The sequence below is a fragment of the Lactuca saligna genome, chromosome 9, assembly GCF_052625555.1.
Source record: "Lactuca saligna cultivar CGN05327 chromosome 9, ASM5262555v1, whole genome shotgun sequence".
Lineage (NCBI taxonomy): Eukaryota > Viridiplantae > Streptophyta > Magnoliopsida > Asterales > Asteraceae > Lactuca > Lactuca saligna.
In genome coordinates this window covers 82,055,963-82,078,238 of record NC_136425.1, presented here as the reverse complement: position 1 = coordinate 82,078,238, position 22,276 = coordinate 82,055,963, and the positions used below count along the sequence as shown (strand labels likewise).

Sequence of the window (22,276 nt, the reverse complement as noted above, 5' to 3'; positions counted from 1 at the left end):
ATTAACAGACCTCTTCAATTGGTATCAGAGCAGGAATCATACTGTAGTGATCTGATTTTCATCTTGTATCGATCGTATTTTGAGTCTTATCTTAGATTCAAAAGTTTCCGCATTTTTGATATTAAATTTCATCTTAGATCTTCAATTGTGATTCAATTCTGCAACTCGTTTGTTTAATTGAGTGTTTTGTTTGCTTTTTCTGAACAATTCAATTCTTAATTATCAAATTTCTGAAGTATTTCTAAGAATTCATTTATACATCAATGGTGAATTTCAATATGCACACCATGACATCTTTTTCTCATATGCTAGTATCTTCAACTAAGATTCCTATGCTTATTCCAAAATATTATAATCAATGGGTTGATCACATGGAGGATTATCTAAATGGACTGGATGAAGAACTTTGGGATTGTATTGATGGAAACAATCTTCCACCAAGGAATGTTCAAAATATTGGTTCATTTGCTACATCTCAAACTGTTAATGATCATACTGAAAGACTAAAGAAGAATGAGAAAATATGTATGAGGGAGTTGCGTGGTGCATTGCCTCCAGTTGTTTACAACTATGTCAGAAGTTGTAAATCTGCTAAGGAAATCTGGAATACTCTCAAAGAAAATTTTTAAGGGAGTAAAAAGACAAAGATCACACTTTACCGTGTCTTTGAAAATCACACTTTACTGGTTATTCAAAGTTATACTTGCAAATGTAGTTGGCGACTTATACAAGTGGGAGACTGTTGGATTAGGGTGTCTAAGGTCTTAACTAAATTTGTATAATTTACAAAATAAAATTAAGTGTTTTTTGGATTGCATTCATAATCAGGAAATAGCTTGGACTGATCATAAGAGAGAGGGAGAGAGAATGATTTATTAATATATTATATGATTAATATATAAAGTGAAAATAATAATAATTAATTAAGACTTAATATGAAATTAATTTTAGGTTAATTAAAATTAATTAAAGGTATATGGACTGGACTGTAATTGTTCAAAAGTTGAGTAGATAAGAGAATTCATAACCTTCCTAGGGTGGCTAGTTTTAAGGCTCTTCTAGAAGGGTCATAGAAGCCTCCTAATCAAATAAGGAATCTAGATATGTATTGGATTACAATATTATTATTTTAAATTCAAATATAGGATTTTATGGATTATCTGACATTTATATAAATGGCCATAAGCCTTATGACAACCGATTCTACACCTCACATATATAAAATCTAGATTTTCTACATCTCCCATATCCCTTATATTACATCCTAAGGTTTCCTAGGATTTTGATGTGACACATTAAATGTTACCATACTATTGGAGCTAGGCTTTCCAAGGAGATTTCAAGAAGACTTGTTTGCCTTAATTAAATTTAAGCAAATGTATGTTTTCTTACTTGTAATTTTCGATTACAATAGGGTTAGAAGTATTGTTTTATAAAGTATGTTGCTATAATAGTGAAAATGTCATAGATCTTTTTAGTTTGCATGTACCTATAGGTGTTTATGTGATATTCTACAAATACATTGTTTTTGTAACTTAGAAAACCCATCATTTCATGTCCTTATGTGTAACTCAAGAGGATTTTGTTATTATTATTATTAATAGTATAACCAACTATTATGTATGTGGACATATATCCAACAATTGAACTCATTATGACTAATGTATTTCCTTCACCTGATGTATTGTAGTTGGTATTACAATTAAATGAAATTTATATTAGTATTAAATATAGTTGATATTATATTATCATAGTTCCTAATATTAATAGTACAATGCTATTACCAAAACCAGAGCAAGTAAAACATGATTTCAGTATTCCGACGACCCACATATGAAAACACCTCATTAATTATTATTCTACGTAGGATGTCACATGAGCAAACCTGAAGAAACTTATCATAATGACTGAATATATACAAAAACAACAAAGACTTATTTTGTATAAAAACATTAAGGATTAAATGTATACAAACTAAGAACCTAATCGGTTATAATGACAATGTGTACAAAACAATAGGGGTGTTTGTTTGGATGGATCGGTTCGATCCGATCCAATTAAGTAAATACAAATGGATTTCGGTTTTCAAAATATGGATCTAAATAGTCCAAACTAAACTCAAATCCAATCCAATTACAATTCGGTTGGATCGGTTTTTATAATTCGGTTTTCAAAAACCATAACATTTTCAAAGGACATATAATTATAATATGATCTAATTTTACAGAAGAAGCAAAAACAAATTATTTACTTGTGATTTAAGATTTATAAACAACCACTAAGAAGACATATTATAGTTTATTATTTAATAGATAAAAAACTTTTGACAGAAAGTACATATTAATGTCTTTTACAGATAAAACCATTTGAACTTATTTAAAAAAATTATAAAATTAATAAATAAATATAAATATATTCAAAACAAAAACATAACCAATTGTTATTCGGTTTTTTTGGACTATTTGGTTCTTATTTTATAAACCAAAACCAATCCAAAATCAAAAATAATAATTCAGTTTTGTTGAAAACTAATCCAAAAATCCGAATATCCGAACCAAATAGTCTAATCCAAATTATCCAATTGGACAATTCAGTTTTATCCAAACAGCAAACATCCCTACAAAACAATAAGTTACCGAACTTATTTAAGGAAAAAAAATGACTAATCGTATATAATAATTGAAAATGTAAAAAACAGTAAGTAAAATATAAAAACCGAAAACTATGTTACTTATGTTACTTTAAAGATCATTTTCGATATTTAAGATTGTGAATCCACGTTCAACCCCATCCGCCATCGCCCCTATACACGTTTGAAAGATGATTAGAACGTAGTGCTTGAAGAAGTAATTATTATTGTATTTAATAAAGTAATCCCCCAAATTGAAGAGGGGAGCTCTCTTCAATAATCCCAAGAGCTCCTCTTGATCTTCATCGTGTTCATCAGTTAATCACTTACTCCATCCAGTTAGGGTTTCATTTTCCCTTTTACCCTCATGTTCTTTCACTTTCTCTCTCACTTCCATCTGCAGCAACTTCCCAATTTTCACCAGGTGCTGTGTTTTTCTTTCTAGGGTTCTTCGATCCGACTAATTACTATAACTTCTAGTAGTAGTTGTTACTCGATAAAGAAATCAAAAAGAAAAGAGTAAAAGAAATGTCGTCAGCTGGGCTTCCTAGATCTTCGAGTGCTCCTTTGAAAGACGGCATCCCTCCTAAAGAACTCCTCGACGATCTCTGCAGGTATCCATGTTAATATATGTATGCATATAGTTTGTTTCTGTATCAGATTGAATTTCATGCTGTGGAATTAAAATTAGGGTTTTGAAAACTGATGCCCAGCTTTAGGATTCGTTTCATTTTTGTATTTCTTACACTTGTAGTGTTGTTTGTTTCAGTTAAGTTATAATTCACGCATTCGAATTTCTTACAATGAACCCTAATAATCTTTTCTCCTGAAATTACAGTCGCTTTGTTCTGAATGTGCCCAAAGAAGATCAACAATCATTTGAGAGGATCTTGTTTCTTGTGGAGTATGCACATTGGTTCTACGAAGACAATTCTGTAGAAAATAATCCATCTTTAAAGTCATTCACTCTTAAGGAATTTACCTCTTTAAGTATCCTTCACTACTATTTTTTTTTTTTTTCATTCTTAATGATATTAATCTCTATTTCTTGACTTCCTTAAACCTGTAATAGTGTTCAACAGTTGTGATGTTCTAAAGCCTTATGTCCCACATATAGATGACATATTCAAAGATTTCACATCCTACAAGGTTCGAGTTCCTGTAACAGGGGCAATTATTTTGGATCAAACATATGAAAGGGTATGTTTATGTTTTCTTATATATTAATCTTTCTTTTGGATATAGCTTTTTCTTTGATCCTTGATATATGCTGTGTATGCAGTGTGTACTAGTAAAAGGATGGAAAGGAACAAGTTGGAGTTTTCCAAGAGGGAAAAAGAACAAAGATGAGGAAGATGATGCTTGTGCAATCAGAGAGGTAAATAAAATAAAATAATCATTGTGTCTTGCATAATATTAATATAATCTCTTTTCAAGATTTGAAGAATGTTTCTTTTTGATTGGATACAGGTTCTTGAAGAAACAGGATTTAATGTTTCAAAACTTATTAACAAAGATGAGTTCATTGAAATGACATTTGGGCCACAAAGGGTGCGACTTTACATAGTTGGAGGTGTGAAAGATGATACCACATTTGCCCCTCAAACCAAAAAAGAAATCAGTGTAAGTAATCTTTTGATTTACATAACAAAAATAAAAATAAAAAACTCTTTTTATTTTGAATGTGTTGCAGGAAATTGCATGGCAGAGGCTTGATGAACTTCAACCAGCAAATCGAGATGTAATATCAAGAAGTGTAGCTGGTCTTAAGCTTTACATGGTTGCTCCATTTTTAAAGTAAGTAAAAAGTTTTGGATTAAAAATGTGTTAAATATGTTGTAGATTATATGTTCATGTATCTATTTCTTGCAACTAATTTATGAAATTTGGGTTCAATTAGGTCTTTGAGATCATGGATTTCTTCACATCAGCCTCCAATTGCTCCAAAACCAGATACACCTGCTAGAGGTTCATTTTCTCTCCATAAGTTTTCCAAATATACCCTTATATGCTTATTTCCTGCTAATGTCTTTTTATGTCGTTCTACATTTGAATCTTAACTTATCAGTTAGTTTGTACCAAATGTTGTTACTTTGGCTATGTTTGGCTTACTAGCTGAAAAGCTCGCTGTTAAAAAAACTAACTGATAGCTGAAAAGCTAGTTTATAAAAAATGGTGTTTGGTAAAGCTAGTTGAAAGATATAAAATGACATAAAAGGGCATTAAAAGAATGTGTTTCTATAATTAATTAAGGGGTATATTTGGAAAAACTTTAAAAAGCTCCTAAAAAGCTAGTCTAAGGCTATGTTTGGCGTACTAGCTGAAAAACTAGCTGTTAGCTGAAAAGTTAGCTGTTAAATGAAAAACTACCTGATAACTAAAAAACTAGCTATAAAAAATGACATCTGGTAAATTTAGCTGAAAGATGTAAAAGGACATTTAAAAGAATTTGTTTCTATAATTAATTAAGGGGTATATTTGGAATTTTTTTTAAAAAGCTCCTAAAAAGCTAGTCTAAGGCTATGTTTGGCGTACTAGCTGAAAAACTAGCTATTAAATGAAAAACTAGCCTAAAAAACTAGCTATCAAAAATAACATTTGGTAAAATTAGCTGAAAGATATAAAATAACATAAAAGGACATTTAATTAAGGGGTATATTTGAAAAAAAAAAAAACTCCTAAAATGCTAATCTAAGTAGCTTTTTAAAAAGCTAGCGTATAAGCTATTTTTTGGCTTGCCAAGCATGACAATTTAAAAAAACTCAAAAAATAAGCTAGTTTATCAGCTAGCTATAATGCACTAAACACAACCTTTATCAGCTAGCAGCTAGCTTTTCAGCTAGCAGCTAGCTTTTCAGCTAGTCTGCCAAACAGAGCCTAAATAAATATAGAATTATTTTATATTGACTTGATTTTGTTTTGTGAAGCAATGAGTGTGTGGAAGGCGAGGGGGAGTTCTTCAGGGACCAATTTAGTGATGGCAGAGACTCCATCAAACACTAACCCGGTTTCGGTTTCGGTTTCAAATTCATCAGAAAAGGTGGGCCCAGGTCGAAGCTTCAGGAGCTTTCAATTCAATAGTGGGCCCATATTGCAAGCCATTGAAATTGCCTTCTTGTGAATTGGTTGGGATTATTTTGTTGCTAAAACTATTAAGGTGTAAATTGCAAGGAGTATGTATATTTTGTATAGACTATTAGTCTATTATGGTGCTTTATGAATGGATATGTTGTTTTGATTCTGCTTCTGTATGAAACCTAAAATATGGTAATGGTGGAATTGAAGCGTAGGTGATGGTTATGTGGTGTTGTGGTTGTTAGTTGATCCAAATAGCACCATAATTGGTCTAACCTAATGTCAACATATATGAAGTGGGAAATTGTTGATTGTGATCAAAACGAGTGTTGTAAATGTTAATAATACAGGCTTTTTTTAATTTTTAAAACGTAAATGTTAAAAAACAGGCTTTTTTAATTGTTGATTGGATTGATTTATTTGGTTCGAATATTTAGATTTTTAGATTGATTTTAAGTTAAATTGAATTACTACTTTGGATTTTTATTTGTGTAATATATATCTATAATTATTTATAAATTTACTAAATTATTTTTTTAATTATTAGAAACTTTTTTTTTTTATAAATTTACTAAATTATTTTTTAATTATTAGAAACTTTTATCATCTAGTATAATAACTTAAATCAATTAAATATTAATTTATAATCATTTTTTCTTAATTGTTGTTTATAAATTATTTCATAATTAAAAAGTTATTTTAATTATTTTTATAAAGTTGACTAAGATTTAGGTAATATATTCTTTAAAATGTCCTGTCTTTTAAAAACCGATCAATTGAATTGTAATTTGATTGAATCATATTGTATTTGAATTTAATTTGTAATTTGATTGAATCATATTGTATTTGAATTTAATTTGGAGTATATGTTTTGAAAACCGAAATTTATATGGATTTACTTAATCAAATCAGAGATATAAATCCTTTGGGGATAATGTGATATGGGTACTTGGTCACCTTAAGTGATGGTTGAAATTGAAAAAGGAACATATTTATTTATGATACGCATTTTGCCACTTTAAAATGATTATCCCTATGTTTTCATATTGATAGGCTTGGGGTAGTTTTATCTTTTATGAAACCAGAAATTTGATTTTGGTTACTCGCTACATTATGTGTATGTAGCTTAATGTTTACTTTCATTTCTAAATGATTATCGGTACAGATACAGATAATACGAGTAGTAAAAACAGCATTAGCATTAACATCCCGTCGATCAATGACCACTTGTTTTAATTGATCCAAATATGAACTGTAATCAGCTTAATTAACACAAAAACAAGGAGCCCCAAAATATCCAACTAAAAAAAAAGTGACCACTACAAAATCCTAAAACAGATTCCTCTTTTTTTTTTTTTTTTTTTCCCTTTAAATTTGTAGCCCCTTAAATCCAGGCTCTAGCGACTTGCTAATACTAGCCTCTTCATTTCCTGTTGTAGTCTCTGCTAATTTACTTTTACTCTCTTTATCTTCTGTCACTAATGCTGACATGGCAACCGGCTTCATCACAGAAGCTCCAACATTCTCCTTCGATTCAGAACCCGAGAACGCAGGAACCGCCTGTCGGATGGTGACCGGAGGTGCTCCACCTCCACCGCCACACATAGCTGGCGGCCTCCCAAACTGCGGCGGTGCTCCGGCCATACGTGGCGGCGGAAGTGGCGGAGCGGAGAAGACGGGGATCGTGTTGCGGATAGTCACCGGTGGCGCGATTCCACAGTGAGTCGGCCGGAAGTGCCGGACAGGGATATACGGTGCGGCTCCGATCGCCGGAAACTTGTGCACGCGGTGGTCCGGTGGCGGTGGCGGTGACGGTGATGGTGACAGTTCGTTGGTGGTGGGAACTCCAAATTGCTTTTGAGGGGCGTTATTGTCTTTTCGACGGGTTTGAGCCATTTTGGGGCAAATTAAAGGAAGGATTTTTGAAGTTGTGGAGGGAGGAGGTTGTGTGGAGTGTGTTTTTGGTTTTGGAACTGGAAAACGGATTGGGAAGGGTATATTAGTCATTCTAGCTTTTAATCTGAATTTTTGTAAAGCACGTGCCACAATAACATGCTCTTGCTCTTCTGTGTTTCCTTTTTGCAATGCCAAGCTTTCTGATTGCTGTGTTACTGAAAGAGGATAAAATATAGAGGGTTAAATAGGTAATTATGCATATGATGTTAAGAATTAAGAATAGAAATTGGATGACTTACAGAGTTTTAGAGAAGACCATGCTGACATGGCAGCATTCTTTTCAGCTTGTTTCTTGTTTTTGGCTGGTTCTCCTGTAAATATACAACCAGCCAATTCTACAGTGCAGGTGAAAACAGGCAAATGGCCAAGGCCTGATCTAAAAGTTGTGTATGTTGGTAATGACGCCCCTACCCTTTGAGAAACCTCTTGCAAAAGATTCTTATACACCCCGGTTTCATCCTGCAACAACAAATCAGTTAAGGGCAATAATGTCATTTGCCATTTCCATCGATTTTTTTTCCCTTTTATGTCATATAGATTTGCCTAAGAGTATTCGTTCAGTAATGGTTGAGAGCAGCAAAAGATAAATTTTGATTTTGAAGTTCCTAGATCGACATTAAAAGTTTCCTAATTTGATGTTCAAAATCATATCAATGCCATATGATACTCATACTCTATGAATCCCCAAATGCACACCACATAGCCTTTTACATTTCTAACATTTTCCCCATGTTCAGCTAATATGGCCTCTTAGCACCCATAAATTAGAAAATCAATGGTGGTCGAGAAAGACGGGTTCTCATATAACAAAAATCAACTTGATGATACCCAAATCTAAAATCGCAAGTTTATCCTATCGGAAGCCAACTAAAAAAGGAAACCCCCAAGAGAATTTTTAAAAACAATGAAAACAACACTCCTCTTCGCAGTTGAGTTTTACTTTCTAAATTGAGAATAATAAACCTTCCCGTCATCATGACTAGAAACATCGATTTCAGAAATAGAAATTGAAGAAAAAAAAAAAAAAATCCAAAAGTTTAAAACTTACAAACCCTAGAAAGTGTTGAAGACTCACCAGTATCCTAGCAGCCAAAGAATTAGAAGGACCTCGACACGCAAGTTCATTAAGAGCCACCTCCGCGGCAGAGTGCTCCGCCTGCCTCAAAGTCGTGCAGTAGTTAGGGCTCTCATACGTCTCGCCGTTGAAATTAACAGCCGCCTTGAACCGCGGAGCGTGATCTGGACCTTCTCTTATGCAGGTATACGACGGCAAATTAAAGCAGCTCCTCTGGGCCAGCTCTTGCAGCTGGTTCTTATACATCTCTTCCCTCTCTGAGATCAAACGCCGTTAAAGCTACGAAAACAAGTCCGATTAGCTTCGACCAAACCGTTGATTGATAATGCCGATCATAGATTCCGATTCATAGATTCTCCAAACACGATCCAATGTGTTCTAGGGTTTTGATTTCACTAACAATGCATGTATATTCATATATCTGTATGTATATGTTTGGTGTAGAGAGAGAGAGAGAGAGAGAGAGAGAGAGAGTAAAACAAGGATGTGATGAGAGAGAGAGTGGAAGAAGTACAGTGTGTTGTAAATTTGGGTAGGAAGTGGTCGCCCTCATGATAAGATAATTGACTGCTTGACTTGGGGACCTCGGATTTTCAAATGTTTGTGCATTTGCTTAACCACTGTCATTTTGAGGATCTAATCTGAACCGCTGGTTACTTCTAGGATGCAGGAATTTTTCATTATACACACCATTACTTTGACGTAATTGACATTTTTATTCCATAATTATAGACCTATTTAGTAAAATATAGTCATTACAATAAATTTACAAAAATAACATACAACATATTTTAATAGAGGGTGTACTCTTCTTTGCTTCTCATTTTTACTCACTTAAGTGTAACTTAATGGAATAAGAGTGTCTAGTTGGAGGGGTGAATGAATGGAAACGTCTAAGGGATTGTTTGGTAGCCTCTTAATTGAAAAATTAAGAGGCAACCTCTTAATTATTCAGATTTAAAGTGTTTGTTAGCAACTTAATTTATGTCTCTTAATCTGTCATGTGCCTCTTAATTTTTCAGATATGTAGACAAGTCTGAAATAAAAAAGTACACGCTCCTATCCAAGCTTGCCCTTCACTTTTCCCAGTCCCCTCTTCTCTTTCAACACACACGACGCTGCCTCCCCTACTGCATCTCCGAACTGCAACCAGATGACCGGCCCTTCCGCCATCAGCCGGCCACCACTCCTCCAGAGATCTCTCCTCCGCCTTTGCCTCCGTCGGTGACGTTGCCTCCGCAACTACCGCCATCGCCGAAGTGAAGCTCTACAGGTCTCTCGTCAACAACACAAGTAACTGTTTTCTTTCCTTAAAACTCGATTATTTTCATTGGAATATTTGTGATGTTGGTAGAAATCAGATTCTTTTCTTGAAATCATATACTTTGCCCTAATGTTCGTAAAATTTCTTACCTAGCTGTATCTGTTAATGACTTTACTGCTTAATTGAGATGAAGAATCTAATGAGAATAACTATGAGGATGTGAAATCAGACCTTAAAATTGGGTTAATGAATTTTCTGATTGATTTAACTTCAAATTTTCGTATTTTTTTTGTCTTTACTTCAAGTTTTTGATTTTTTGCAACTCTTGAAGGAATTTGGAAACTATGAAGTGATTATGTAACATTTTGCTCCTCCTTTAGTATTTCAATTTTCTTTCCAAAAGCTGTTAAAATACTCACGTGATTTGTCAAATCCTAATTGCATATTCAATCACTAAACAACAAGCTGAAATTGATGGAAAGGCATGTGCAGTTGTTAGACAAAATGGAAAGGGGTGCCATCACACTTTCATCCCAAGAAATCAACTCAAGTGCAGCTAGTACATTTAGCAGCTTATATTTTGTCACGATTTTTGTTTAGTTAAACCTGAAATTACTGTATTTATGTTTGATTTTGATCATTGTGTAACTTTGTTTTATGTTTGGTTTACATTTTATATGTTGTTTAAACATTTTTTTTGTAATAATCAATGAGCTGTTTTGGTTATTTTTTAAACCAGAAATATTGAATTTAGCAATAGATAATAAAAAAGGGTAAATTTGTCATTTTTATTATTTTGCACAACAATTCAGAGGATTCAACCAAACGGCATGTTAAAAATTCAGACCCTCTTAGAAATTCAGATCTCTTAAAAATTTAGATCTTAAAAATTCAGATCCTATCAAACAGCCCCTACGTTAAAGGGGGTGAATGAGTAGGAGCGGCTAATTTGGGTTAATAAGCAACTATATGTGAAATTTAGATGTAAAAGAAATAAAAAGTAATTTACTCTTATTGATAAAAAGTGGAAGAACTATACTAGACTTATATATCCAAAATTATTCTAGAAAAAAAAAATGAAAAAGAAAAGTAAATAAGTTTATCCTAATACTTTATATAGAAAGTAAAAATCTTGTAAAGCCGGGGAATTGGGAAAGGATACAAATTATGCTCCTCAACACTCCTTCTTAAGTTGGATTGTGGAGATCTCGAACATCCAACTTGCTACGTAAGTATTGGAACTATTTTGCACCCAATGTTTTGGTTTAGGGTCATTTCTAATTTGTTGTGGATTCATTTCTGGTTTTGGGCATGATCTAAAGTTGTAACTTCCTCTAGCACCTTATAGTCATAAAGTTCTAACCTTTAGCAAGTTATGGCCCTCTCCTTACCTAAAACTTCTTCTTTAGCTTGGTTTTGACCTTTAAGACCTTGCATGCACGTAAAGTTTGCAACTTTACGTGATAACTATACTTTAGGAAGCTATATCTACAATTTAGAGCTTTGGGATGGCTTAAAAACATCTGAATGATAAATTAACTAAAGGGGCTCGACGAGTTGCATGGTCAACTCGACGAATCAGATGAAGATTGGCCATTTTTGGTTCTACATGGATCGGCAAGTCGGTGAGATGACCCAACGAGTTAGTTAGGGTTTTTCCGACATTATGGACACCACATGGACTCGACGAGTTGTCTGGAAATTTGGCGAGTCAACTGGATTTTTCACGGTTTCCCAAGTTCTGAAGGAACTCGACGAGTCAGTTACTACACTCGACGAGTTAGGTCAACATGGATTGTTAACCTTGACCATTGACTTTGAGTTTGACCAATGGTTGATCGGTTTGACTTTTGGAGGGTATTTTAGTAATTTAGAAATTTATGGAAGTGGATTATTGGTGGATATAGGTGTTTGAGTTTGGAGTTGTGCTTGGGAAGTTTGACATTTATCATCCCGAGCTACTTGTGAGGTGAGTTTTCCTCACTATACTCGAGGATCTAAGGCATCAATGCCGACCCTTTTTGGATTGTTATCCTGATATGTTATATGCTCGAGTATCGTAGAATCTGTTAGATTAGTATCCTTGTAGATAGGATGTTATTATGCTTTTATGATCTGTTAGATCAACATCCTGGTAGATATGATGATATTATGTTATTATGATCTGTTAGATCGGTATCCTGGTAGAAGGATGTTATTATGTTGTTATGATATGTTAGATCGGTTTGTCTGTCTATAGACTGTTATGTGATTATCTGATATATGTGCAAATGTTTGATTGGTGGTTGAGGCTTATCTAATTGTGCGAGAGCTAACAGACCTGGGCATTCCAACCCGATGGTTGTAGGTCGTGAGTATTCCATCCTGAGGATGATTGGACTCATAGTATGTGGGCATTCCAACCCGATGGTTATGGGCCGAGTGTATACCATCCCGAGGATGACTGGGCCCATAATATGTTGGCATTCCAACCCAATGGTTGAGGTCCTGGGGCATTCCAACTCGATGGTTGATTGGGCCCATAGTATGCTATCATTATATGTGTGTTACTTGTTGTGCGGGTATTTTGGGGGAACTCACTAAGATTTGGGCTTACATTTTTGGATTTTTTTTCATGTACTTTAGATGATTGCGGGAAGGCAAAGGCGTGATCGTGCACCTCCTCACATTTTTATGATCTTGATTTCTGGGATACTCTGATGTCTTAACTATTTTGAAAACACTTTGTAATAGCTTAATGGTTTTGAATGGTTGAAAGAGTTTTAAATTGGTTTGATTTTTATGGGTGTTACAAGTTGGTATTAGAGCGTTAGTTTGAGTGAATTGGAGGAACACTTGTGTGAATCCAATCTCAAAATAAGGAAAAGAATTTCAAAATGGTTTTCAAAATAATTAAAGGAGGATGCAGAGTGTATGATCAGCCGAAGCCAATAAGTAGACCCCAAAATACCATGCAATTATTTGATACTGTGATATATTATAACAACATGCTAGTGATAGGATAGGGATCTTCAAGAATTGAATGATAGAATTGCCTGATTATATGATGCATGATAACCTAGGATTTCTTTATATGAAATTGACATATTTACTGTAGTTGCTTAGTGTATGCATCATAGTTATACATAATTAAGATCTTATAGCTTGAGAATGTTTGGTTTGGCCTTATTTCCTGTTCTTGTCTGATGAAGGGCTTAGGGTAGGATCAGGTTTTCGAAAGTCTATAGGGTCCATCGTTATGTATGACTAGCATACACTAGTGCTGTAGGGATGGTGGAAGTTTCATGGGTGAGTTGTGCGGGGTTAGTCAGCCAGTTATGATATACTTAACCTTCCTTTAGGAGTGAGGATTGAGTGCTCACCATACATATGTATATTGTTAGGGTGTTGTGATGATACTTGAGACAAATATGGGTTGGTGTGGAAGGCAGTATGGGTTCGTACTACTGAAAGCACATAACCCATACGCCTAGCAAGGAAGTCACAACCCCTAGGGTTTAGTTGGGAGTTGGTTCCCTGATATTTATGCAGATTATCTGATATCTTCCTGGTGCATTTTCAGTATGGTGGTTACGAGGCAATATGTGACTGGATCCGGATCGAGATCAGGACAAGGCAGTTAGGGTGCCCCGACAGTGCCCGAGACTATCGGCTAGGATAGGCTAGGGTTGACAAAGGATTGTGTCAGGGAGATCATCCGCGAGGAGGTGGTCGAGATTGTCCGAGGTCAGATTCTGAAGATGTTTGAGTCTATTAAGACCGCCATGATGGAGTATTTTGATGACATATATGCAGAAAATGCTGAGACTGTGGCTGTTGCAGCCTTTACAGCAGTGACGGCTACGGGTACAGGGATAGAGCGAGCTTTTCAGTACCGGGACTTCGATAACACGAAGCCCCTGACCTTCGATGGAACTTAGGATCCGATCATAGACATGAGGTGGTTGTCTGACGTGGAGGGATGTTTCTTCACGTGCTCATGTACTGCTGACCAGAAGGTCAAATGTGCCCTAAACTTGCTGAGGTCCAGGGAAAAGGACTAGTGGAGGTTGATGAGTGGGGCGTATACTGTAACGCCCGTAGATCCGGGCTAGTCGATTTAGAGGTAATAGAGGTCAAAAATTACTTTTAGACAAAAGATTATTTAGAACCAAGTTGTAGAATATGTCACAAGGTTTCCGTACATATAAAGAGTGTCGAAATCCGAGTTATAACGAAGAAATTATGACCCGTCGAAGTTTCACGACGGAACCGGCACGACACCGGAAAGCTTAAATAGTGATTTTACGATGGAGGACTTTTTAGCATTAGTGATCTAAACAAAAGTGGTAGAATATGTTAAACCGAGAAAATCCATAAAAAGAACGCCCAAATCTGACTGCGTATGAAGAAGTTATGATTTTTCTAAGATCCGGCTTAGTAGTGCACGACCCGAAACTCGAATTTTAGTTCGAGCGGTTTTTGGCTTACGTGACTTAAATAAGAGTTGAATATCTCATCAATAGGAACTTAATAGTAAAAAGACAGATGAAAACAGAGTCTGTATGAAGGAGTTACAAATTCTTTGCGGTCATTTAACAGTCTAAACGCCTCGTACTGTTAAATTTAAGATCGGTCGAGAATTAGCCAACGGAGTCAAAATGAAAGTTGTAGATATTATTTTTACCTACGCGTGGATATAATGAACGTCAAAAATGGAGGTCGTATGTGAAAGTTACGGATTTTAGAAGTCGGAAGTGTGCTGTGCGAAAATGGATGATGTGGCACAATCTTGGCCATTGCTTTCTCCCCAAGTCTTACCACTAGATGGTGACATGTGGCACCAAGGTCAGCCATTTTCATCCTATAAATAGAACCTCTCCCACCCTCATTTTCTTCATACCTTTCTCATTCTTTCTTCTCTTTACTCTCTCTCTCTAGAACCTCTCACTAGCCCCGAAACCCCCCGAAAAGCCTAGGGAACCTCCCTAGCACGAGGCGGAAGCCCTTGAGTGTTCGACGGCTCCGAGAAGAAGAGCTTTTCCGCACGGGAATGCTGCTCCAAGAAAAGCCTGATTTTCTATAAAACCCGCTGTAAGTGAGCTACGCCTACGTTATTTTTAATATAGTTTTTATTTAATTATATTAACGTTATTAAGAACATATAATAAGTAATTGGGTTATTATTATGGGTTATATAAGTATTATTTAACGGTTATATAATAGTAATAATAGCTAGACTATTAATTAGTCTCGGTGAATAATAGACTAAACTCTAGTGGTAATAATACTAGGTTTCGTCGAAGGAGATTATTTTTTTTCAAGAAGTGAAGCGCTGTCTGAGTTCGGAATCACCACCTTTTCAAGTGAGTGCATAGTTACTTTCATCTTACACATAGATATGAAGTATTTTATATAAATTACGTGCTATGTGTGCATATTATCTGAGTACTTGTTGTCTATGCTAAATGAACGATTTTATACATGTTTTAAATGATTTAAACTGTATATGTATTTTATATCTACGATAATGTTGGGGTAAACATGGGTAGATATAATAGATGAAATATGAGTTGAATGATGAGCTGAGAGGTGTTATAGACCATGAGGTGAGGGTGAGAGGTGGACGATGTGAGAAGCCTTTTTCCCAAATGATGGCCCCGTCATTTAGCAGAGTATGGATGACAACCACAGACTATTCTAGACAGTCCAGTGGAACACTAGCAAGCTCGCAACCTGTAGGTGTTGTGAACGATGTGTTCACCCGATGTACTCTAAACCCTGGTGATCATGCAGACTTGATGCCTAAACCCTGGTGATCATGCAGACTTGATGCCTAAACCCTGGTGATCATGCAGACTTGGTGCCCGTTGTGTAAACCGTGGCAACGATGGAATTTGTGCTGATTCCTTAGGATGATCCTTCGGAATGAATGAACGAGGAATAGCTGATTCTTAGGGTAGATCCTTAAGATTAAAGAAGATAATGGGGATGGGTAATTGGGTTGATTGTTTGATTGTTTAAACATAATAATTATATTATTGTGGGTTGAAAACCCTATGTACTCACCAGGTTTCCCAACCTGACCTACTCAGTTTATTTATATCAATGGTGTTGATATGAAGTCACATTACACTGAGAGATTACAGAGATGTAGATCACTAGTGTAAATAAATGTAAGTTATGTTTATGCTTATATTTCTGTATTGACGATGTCATCCCAAACGTTTTAAAATGAATAAAATACGTTTCTTCGAAAATATTTTGATAACGTATTTATCGTATTTTTCTGGGAACAAATTCCGCAACATTTTTATGAAAAGAAGTACTCTGGTTTTTATAAAGCATAAACAAAATCGGTATTTTCCGGCCGTGAAAATGGGGATGTCACATATACTGATGATTAGAGAGTTGCGGTTACTTGGGATCAGTTCATGGAGATGTTCCACGCTCTCTACATTCCACGGGTCGAGAATGAGTGACCGTTACAAGAGTTTTTGGATCTGAGACAGGGTACGAAAACAGTGATGGAGATCACCCGCATGTTCACTGAGAGGGTGATGTTTTACCCGAAGTTTGCTTCTGAGCAGGCTCAGATGACACGTTATATGAGCATGCTCAAGACCGATATTTGTTAGTTTGTTGATACCCAACATTATGATACATTACTGGAGTTACAGGAGTCTGCTAAGTGGCGTGAGCTTGAGATCGAGCTATAGTTACGGGAGCAGAGGCAGGCCATGACGCAGTCACAGCTGGTGCCAAAGCGATCCAAGGCCGCTGATTCCAGGTTTGGAGGTCAGTCGGGCCGTACTTGTGGGAATCGGAACTTTGGTAATGAAAGTCAATAAGTATTGATTTCTAGAAGTCTACCTGATTTATCGGTACATGTCAAAGCTAGTGGGAGCATAAGTGTTATGCTAGTAAGATAATAACTATTATGCTAGTGGGAGCATAATTATTATGGAAAGTGTTGCAAGTTAGCAATGTTAATTATAGAAAAAAGTTTCAATTTGCAAAGATGCAGGGTTTGAAAAGTTGTTTTGCTATAATTAAGGGAGAGGACTTCATACTTCATTTCAAATCTAAAAGCTTAGATTGAGTTTTTAATCAAATTTAGTCAAGTATATATGAATGCTATGTTGGAATGGTTCAACATAAGGAAATTCTATATACATGGAAATGTTAATTGCGTTCTCAAATTCAATTATGATTACGACATCACTCTTCATAGTTCAAATTATGAGAACATGGAAAATAAAAATATTATAGCAAAAGACTGATCAAGTATCGTGTCTTTATGTTAAACATTATGAATCGCACCCTATATGCTTCGGGTATAGGATTGATTGCATATGCTATAATATTCTCGTGTTCCAATTTTCCAAATGCCTAGGGCATTAAGAGGGAAAAAGGAATAGAACCGGATATAACTAAAGTGGTTAAACAACTGTTAAGGACAATCTAAGGTTCGCCAAGGATTGGTCGCCTAAGGACAGTTGGAAGTATAGTAATGGATTGACCATATTGACATTACTATGAAAAGACAAAAGTCTATTAATAATGAGTTGTCGTATGAAAAATATGGAATGTTTCCATATTGGGAGTTGAATAATAGATGAAAAAGTAAGAAACTTTTATGCAAGAAGGTGTTCAAAGGAATGTACTTTGAATTTGAGACTTCATTTCCATGGAATTGTCTTGTAACAATCTCCAAAGAAACATTTTGTAATATCATTGGTCAAGTCTTTGTGACTTTTGGTACCTAGACATTACAAAAGAATCATTGCATCAGAGTTTAGAATCTAAAACTTTCTAGTAGTGGCAAGAATTTGGAATTCTTACACTTTCAATAAGGATTTGGAATTGTGAAATGAGCATCATTGAAATGTTTTTCAATTGATCTATTTCACAAAGTCAGGACCATAGACAAACATAGTGTGCATGCTTGGAGCATGGCATAGCTGTTGTTTTAATTCAAGTATTAAGTTGATAAATCAAAACATTATACAATGAATAATGAGTAATCAATATGACATTAAAAAGTTTTGGGGTCATATAGGATTAGTTTTATTCTTGTGTTTCACTTTGCATGTTTTGACTACCCGAATAACTGGGTTATTCAAACCATCCATAGTCGATCATACTTTGGAAGTAGATATTGAGGCAAGACTGTCATGAATGGGTTTGTAGAGGTGTTTTAGTCGTAGCAGAAGTTTGCTACAGTGTTCATGAGTACTCCTGGAATAAGATTCGAGTATTGGACTCAACCCACGCTCATCTGAATCACTTCATGGATTTTATCACGAATGATTGTGAGACGATAATATCTTATATTCTTCAAACGGAGACATGTGAGTTGTAGTTGCAAGTCGGTCGCACATTGACATATGTAAACGCACCAGTAACTTGGTGTTATAAAACATATCGTTGTGTGTGATTTGATGAGTAAGTACAAGCGAGCATTGGTCGAAGTTTATCCGTTCCTTTTACCCTATGTGGATAAAAGTGATATTTGTGGGCCCCTAGATGATTTAGTGATGACCACCCGAAGTGCTTGGCCAATCCTGGACTGATTTGATTTGTTCAATTAGTCGGTCGTCATAAATCGGAAATCGAGAAACAACAGATGGATAGAGAGAATGATTAAAATCCATGTCTCAGTCCATGTGATATCTAGAATGGAGGAATATATGATCCCTTATCTAATGGACGCGTCATTGACTAGGTCAGAGTTCGACAACAACTTTTAAGAGCTACGATTGCTAGTCGGGATTTTGGAGCCGTACTTGCAATAATAGTAATTAGACTTATCCAAGTGGGAGACTGTTGGATTAGGTGTCTAAGCCCATAACTATAATTGGTATGTACTTGACCCGAGAGTAGCATGGTACATTTGGAGCCTTTAATCCCACATGGAATTGGGGGGTTAATGAAAAATAGCAGAGAACAAGAAACTTGATCCTCTATACAAGTATCCACCATCAAGAGTAAGGCACAATGGAATGATAATTCCCTTCTTGTATAACTTCTTAAGCCTTTAAGTGCTTAACACAATTAAGCACTAAAGTAGAAGCACTTTTAAGCACCAACACTTGCAACTACCTTCAAAAGGGAGAAAAAGAGAGGAGAGATTGATGCTCTCGGATTTTTGAAGAATCAAAGGAACAAGAAGTGTTCCAAATGCAAGAATTACACTTCCTTTTATACTCGCATGCAAGATTCAATGCACATACTTCCAGTTAATGCAAAGTAGTGGTATCTTGCAAGTAAGGTGTGTGTAAGAAGGATATTTGCAAGCAACCTCCCATTCCTTTGACATTTTCGGCCCATGAGTGTGTGTGTTTGTGAGATAGATAGATAGATAGATATATAGATATATATATATATATATATATATAGATAGATAGATAGATAGATAGATAGATAGATAGAGAGAGATAGAGAGAGAGAGAAAGAGAGAGAGAGAGAGAGAGAGAGAGAGAGAGAGAGAGAGAGAGAGTTGACTAGTTACTCAAACTAGATAAACTAATAGGACTAGTTAAGGCATGTAGAATCCAAGTGTCCAAAACTTTGTACATTACTTATTAAATAATATTATATGATATAATAATTAGTTTATACTCTCTTAAGTAACTATTTTCACAAAGCAATAATTACTCTCTAGTTAAATAAAAGAGTTGATAATATCTATAAACAATCATATTAATAATAAATATTCAATATGTGCTAATTTGATTAAGTTGTGATCCTATATGATCATATATTATTAGCAAATATCATTCAATAATGACTATTGAACGTATAAATCTAACAATAAAGTATTCATCAGTGGTGGGTGCACTATGTAAGAGGGAATCAAATGTGAGAGATGTGGTGAAGGGATGGGGTGTTGTGTGTGGAGCATTTATTTTTATTTTTTTATTAATAAAATTGTATATGTAAAATATTTTAAATGGTAAAATAGGCGTTTCAAGTTTTTCAAGAAGGGTTAATGACGTAGGAGGGTAATAAAGTTTCAAATTTGTTCACATTAGGTCCTTTAGATATTTTTTTTGTATATTACACCAACATGGTTGTTATAACCGTTTAAATAACGTCCACTTAAACGTTAAAGGGATTCCATTTATACGGTTATAACAACTATGTTGGTGTAATATGTACAAAAAAGATCTTAAGGACTTAATGTGGACAAATTTGAAACCTTAAAGAGATTGGCGATACAAGATTTGTCGGGGATACCCGCCACTGGCTGATAAGCTATCTAAAATTTATATAATGACATAAAAGGGCATTTAAAAAATATGTTCTCTATAATTAATTAAGAGGTATATTTGGAAAATTAAAAAAAAAAAAAACTTAAAAAACTAATCTAAGTAGTTTTTTAATACGCTAGCTTATAAACTACTTTTTGGCTTGTTAAACGTGACAAGTTACATAAGATCAAAAAATAAGTTAACTTATTAGCTAGCTATGGTGTACCAAACATAACCTTAATTATTAAGATTTTGATTATTATTTTTTTAAATGAAAAAAATTGTTATGTAACCTTTCAATTAAAACGGTGGTTGTGGTGAATGGATGGTTAAAATGAGAAGACGAAATGATGAAACCATCTAACTAGATATTAATATAAATTGTAAAAGAGTTAGATGAAATGATAAAAATATTAAAAATAGGAATCTAATGTGGACAAAATTATAACCTTATTACCCTCTTTAAAAATTTATAACAACCATGTTCGTGTAATATGTATAAAAAAGACCTTAGGGACCTAATGTGGACAAAATTAAAACTGTATTATCCTTTTTAAACGCTTATAACAATCATGTTGGTGTAATATATACTAAAAAAGACTTTAGGGATCTAATGTGAAAAAAATTAAAACCTTATTACCCTCATAGGTCATTAACCCTTTTCAAGCGGAGAGAGGGATGGTCACCGACCCGACGGCGAGCGGACGGAGGTCCGCTGGAGGAAATCAAATGTCAGAGCACAACAATATAATGCCCTCACAAACTATTTTGTGGCGGGATTTCCATATGATACCAATAATGAGGAGTTGAAGAGACCTTTGTAAATATATGGAAAAATGGTCGATGTGTATTTTGGGTGGAAGAAGGATTATCGAAAGAAGAACTATGCATTCATCAGATTCATGGGGGTAGACGACGCCAAGATATTGGAGTCAAGACTACAAGGTATCAAATGCGAAGAAATGATACTAGAGGTTAATATATCTAAGCATCATAGAACGGAAAAGGTCAATTGTGACAACCCGAAATTTCCATTCTGAACAAACCATATCAGGTCAATATAAGTTAGAATAGTTACAGTGAACTTCCAGACTTTTGGGTATAAGTTGGACAGTTTTCAGGATTTACACTTAAAGAGACATCAGGAGAGTGGATGCACTAGGGTTTTGTGCAACACTGTTATTCCAAAACTCTATGATATTAGAGTTCATTTCGGGAATAAAATATTTTCTGCCAAAAATCCCAGGACTATATATAGGATTCTGAACCATATTTATTCATTAGTTACATTTCCAACTAGAGAAAAGCAAAATTCTCTCTCACGGATCTTCGGGTTTTCATCCCAAATCGTGAGTACTTCCATCTAGTTGTATTATATAGCTTAGATTGTGCTTAATAACAACAAAATCGGATCAAAACCCCAAGATTTGAGAGTTTACCGCCCAAGAACACTTGGAGAGTAAACTCTTTTATAAGGGACAAAGTGTGCCCAATGTCCCTCCAAACCTTGGAAATGAACCTTGACACTATCCATAGCTTGTTTAGACATCCAAAACATTAAGAATCAAAGGTTGAAAGTGAGTTCACGGCCAAGGATGTTCTTGGGCCGTGAACTCCATTTTAGGTTGCCAAAATGCCCTAAATGCCTTCATTAAGCCAAGGGACAAACATAGCACTTTACCTTGATGTGTCTAGGACCCAAAACAATCAAAATACCAACACCCATGAGTGTTTACGGCTGCAAACACATGACCAAATGGTCCATGGGCCGTAAACTCAAGTTAGGGGTGTTTTGATGCCACAAACACTTCCTAAGGCTTAGGCTTGAATTTAGAATACTTCCTTATGACCTTTAGGACCCTCATAAACATAAAAGGCCATGAGTTTAAGTTAGTAAACTCATAGGGGCCGTGAACTCCTCAAAAACTTCAAGGAAGGTGGTCTTTTTCATACTAGGTTAGAGTTAATGTCCCTAAATCATTCCCTAGCCTTCAAACTTGCATTCCCACATGAGTAGCCATGAGTTTACGGCCGTAAACTCC

At 35.1% G+C, this 22,276-nt stretch overlaps 2 protein-coding genes across 2 annotated transcripts; one reads left to right on the top strand and one right to left on the bottom strand.

The window, feature by feature from the left end:
- Positions 1–2,829: 2,829 nt before the first annotated feature.
- DCP2 (decapping 2) lies at positions 2,830–5,929 on the top strand. Its single transcript, XM_078974259.1, has 9 exons — positions 2,830–2,967; positions 3,075–3,243; positions 3,468–3,619; positions 3,702–3,829; positions 3,912–4,007; positions 4,100–4,252; positions 4,323–4,426; positions 4,530–4,597; positions 5,557–5,929. The coding sequence occupies exons 2-9, from the start codon at positions 3,158–3,160 to the stop codon at positions 5,748–5,750; spliced, it is 981 nt and encodes a 326-aa protein (XP_078830385.1). The 5' UTR covers positions 2,830–2,967; positions 3,075–3,157; the 3' UTR covers positions 5,751–5,929.
- Positions 5,930–6,899: 970 nt separating this feature from the next.
- On the bottom strand, positions 6,900–9,271 carry LOC145017464 (double-stranded RNA-binding protein 6-like). Its single transcript, XM_078975495.1, has 3 exons — positions 8,736–9,271; positions 7,900–8,119; positions 6,900–7,815 (listed from the first exon to the last, which is right to left on the bottom strand). Exons 1-3 carry the CDS (start codon positions 8,979–8,981, stop codon positions 7,073–7,075), a joined length of 1,209 nt encoding a protein of 402 aa, XP_078831621.1. The 5' UTR covers positions 8,982–9,271; the 3' UTR covers positions 6,900–7,072.
- Between the last annotated feature and the right edge of the window lie 13,005 nt (positions 9,272–22,276).

What these genes read in the sequence shown, in the direction of transcription:
- LOC145017464 (XM_078975495.1), bottom strand. Translation starts at nt 8,981, where the DNA reads ATGTATAAGAACCAGCTGCAAGAGCTGGCCCAGAGGAGCTGCTTTAAT. An exon ending in CTTTGGCTGCTAGGATACTG is followed by an intron (nt 8,120 to 8,735) that starts GTGAGTCTTCAA and finishes TTGTTGTTGCAG; the next exon opens with GATGAAACCGGGGTGTATAA. An exon ending in ATGGTCTTCTCTAAAACTCT is followed by an intron (nt 7,816 to 7,899) that starts GTAAGTCATCCA and finishes ATCCTCTTTCAG; the next exon opens with TAACACAGCAATCAGAAAGC.
- DCP2 (XM_078974259.1), top strand. Translation starts at nt 3,158, where the DNA reads ATGTCGTCAGCTGGGCTTCCTAGATCTTCGAGTGCTCCTTTGAAAGAC. An exon ending in TAAGGAATTTACCTCTTTAA is followed by an intron (nt 3,620 to 3,701) that starts GTATCCTTCACT and finishes AACCTGTAATAG; the next exon opens with TGTTCAACAGTTGTGATGTT. An exon ending in ATGGTTGCTCCATTTTTAAA is followed by an intron (nt 4,427 to 4,529) that starts GTAAGTAAAAAG and finishes GGGTTCAATTAG; the next exon opens with GTCTTTGAGATCATGGATTT.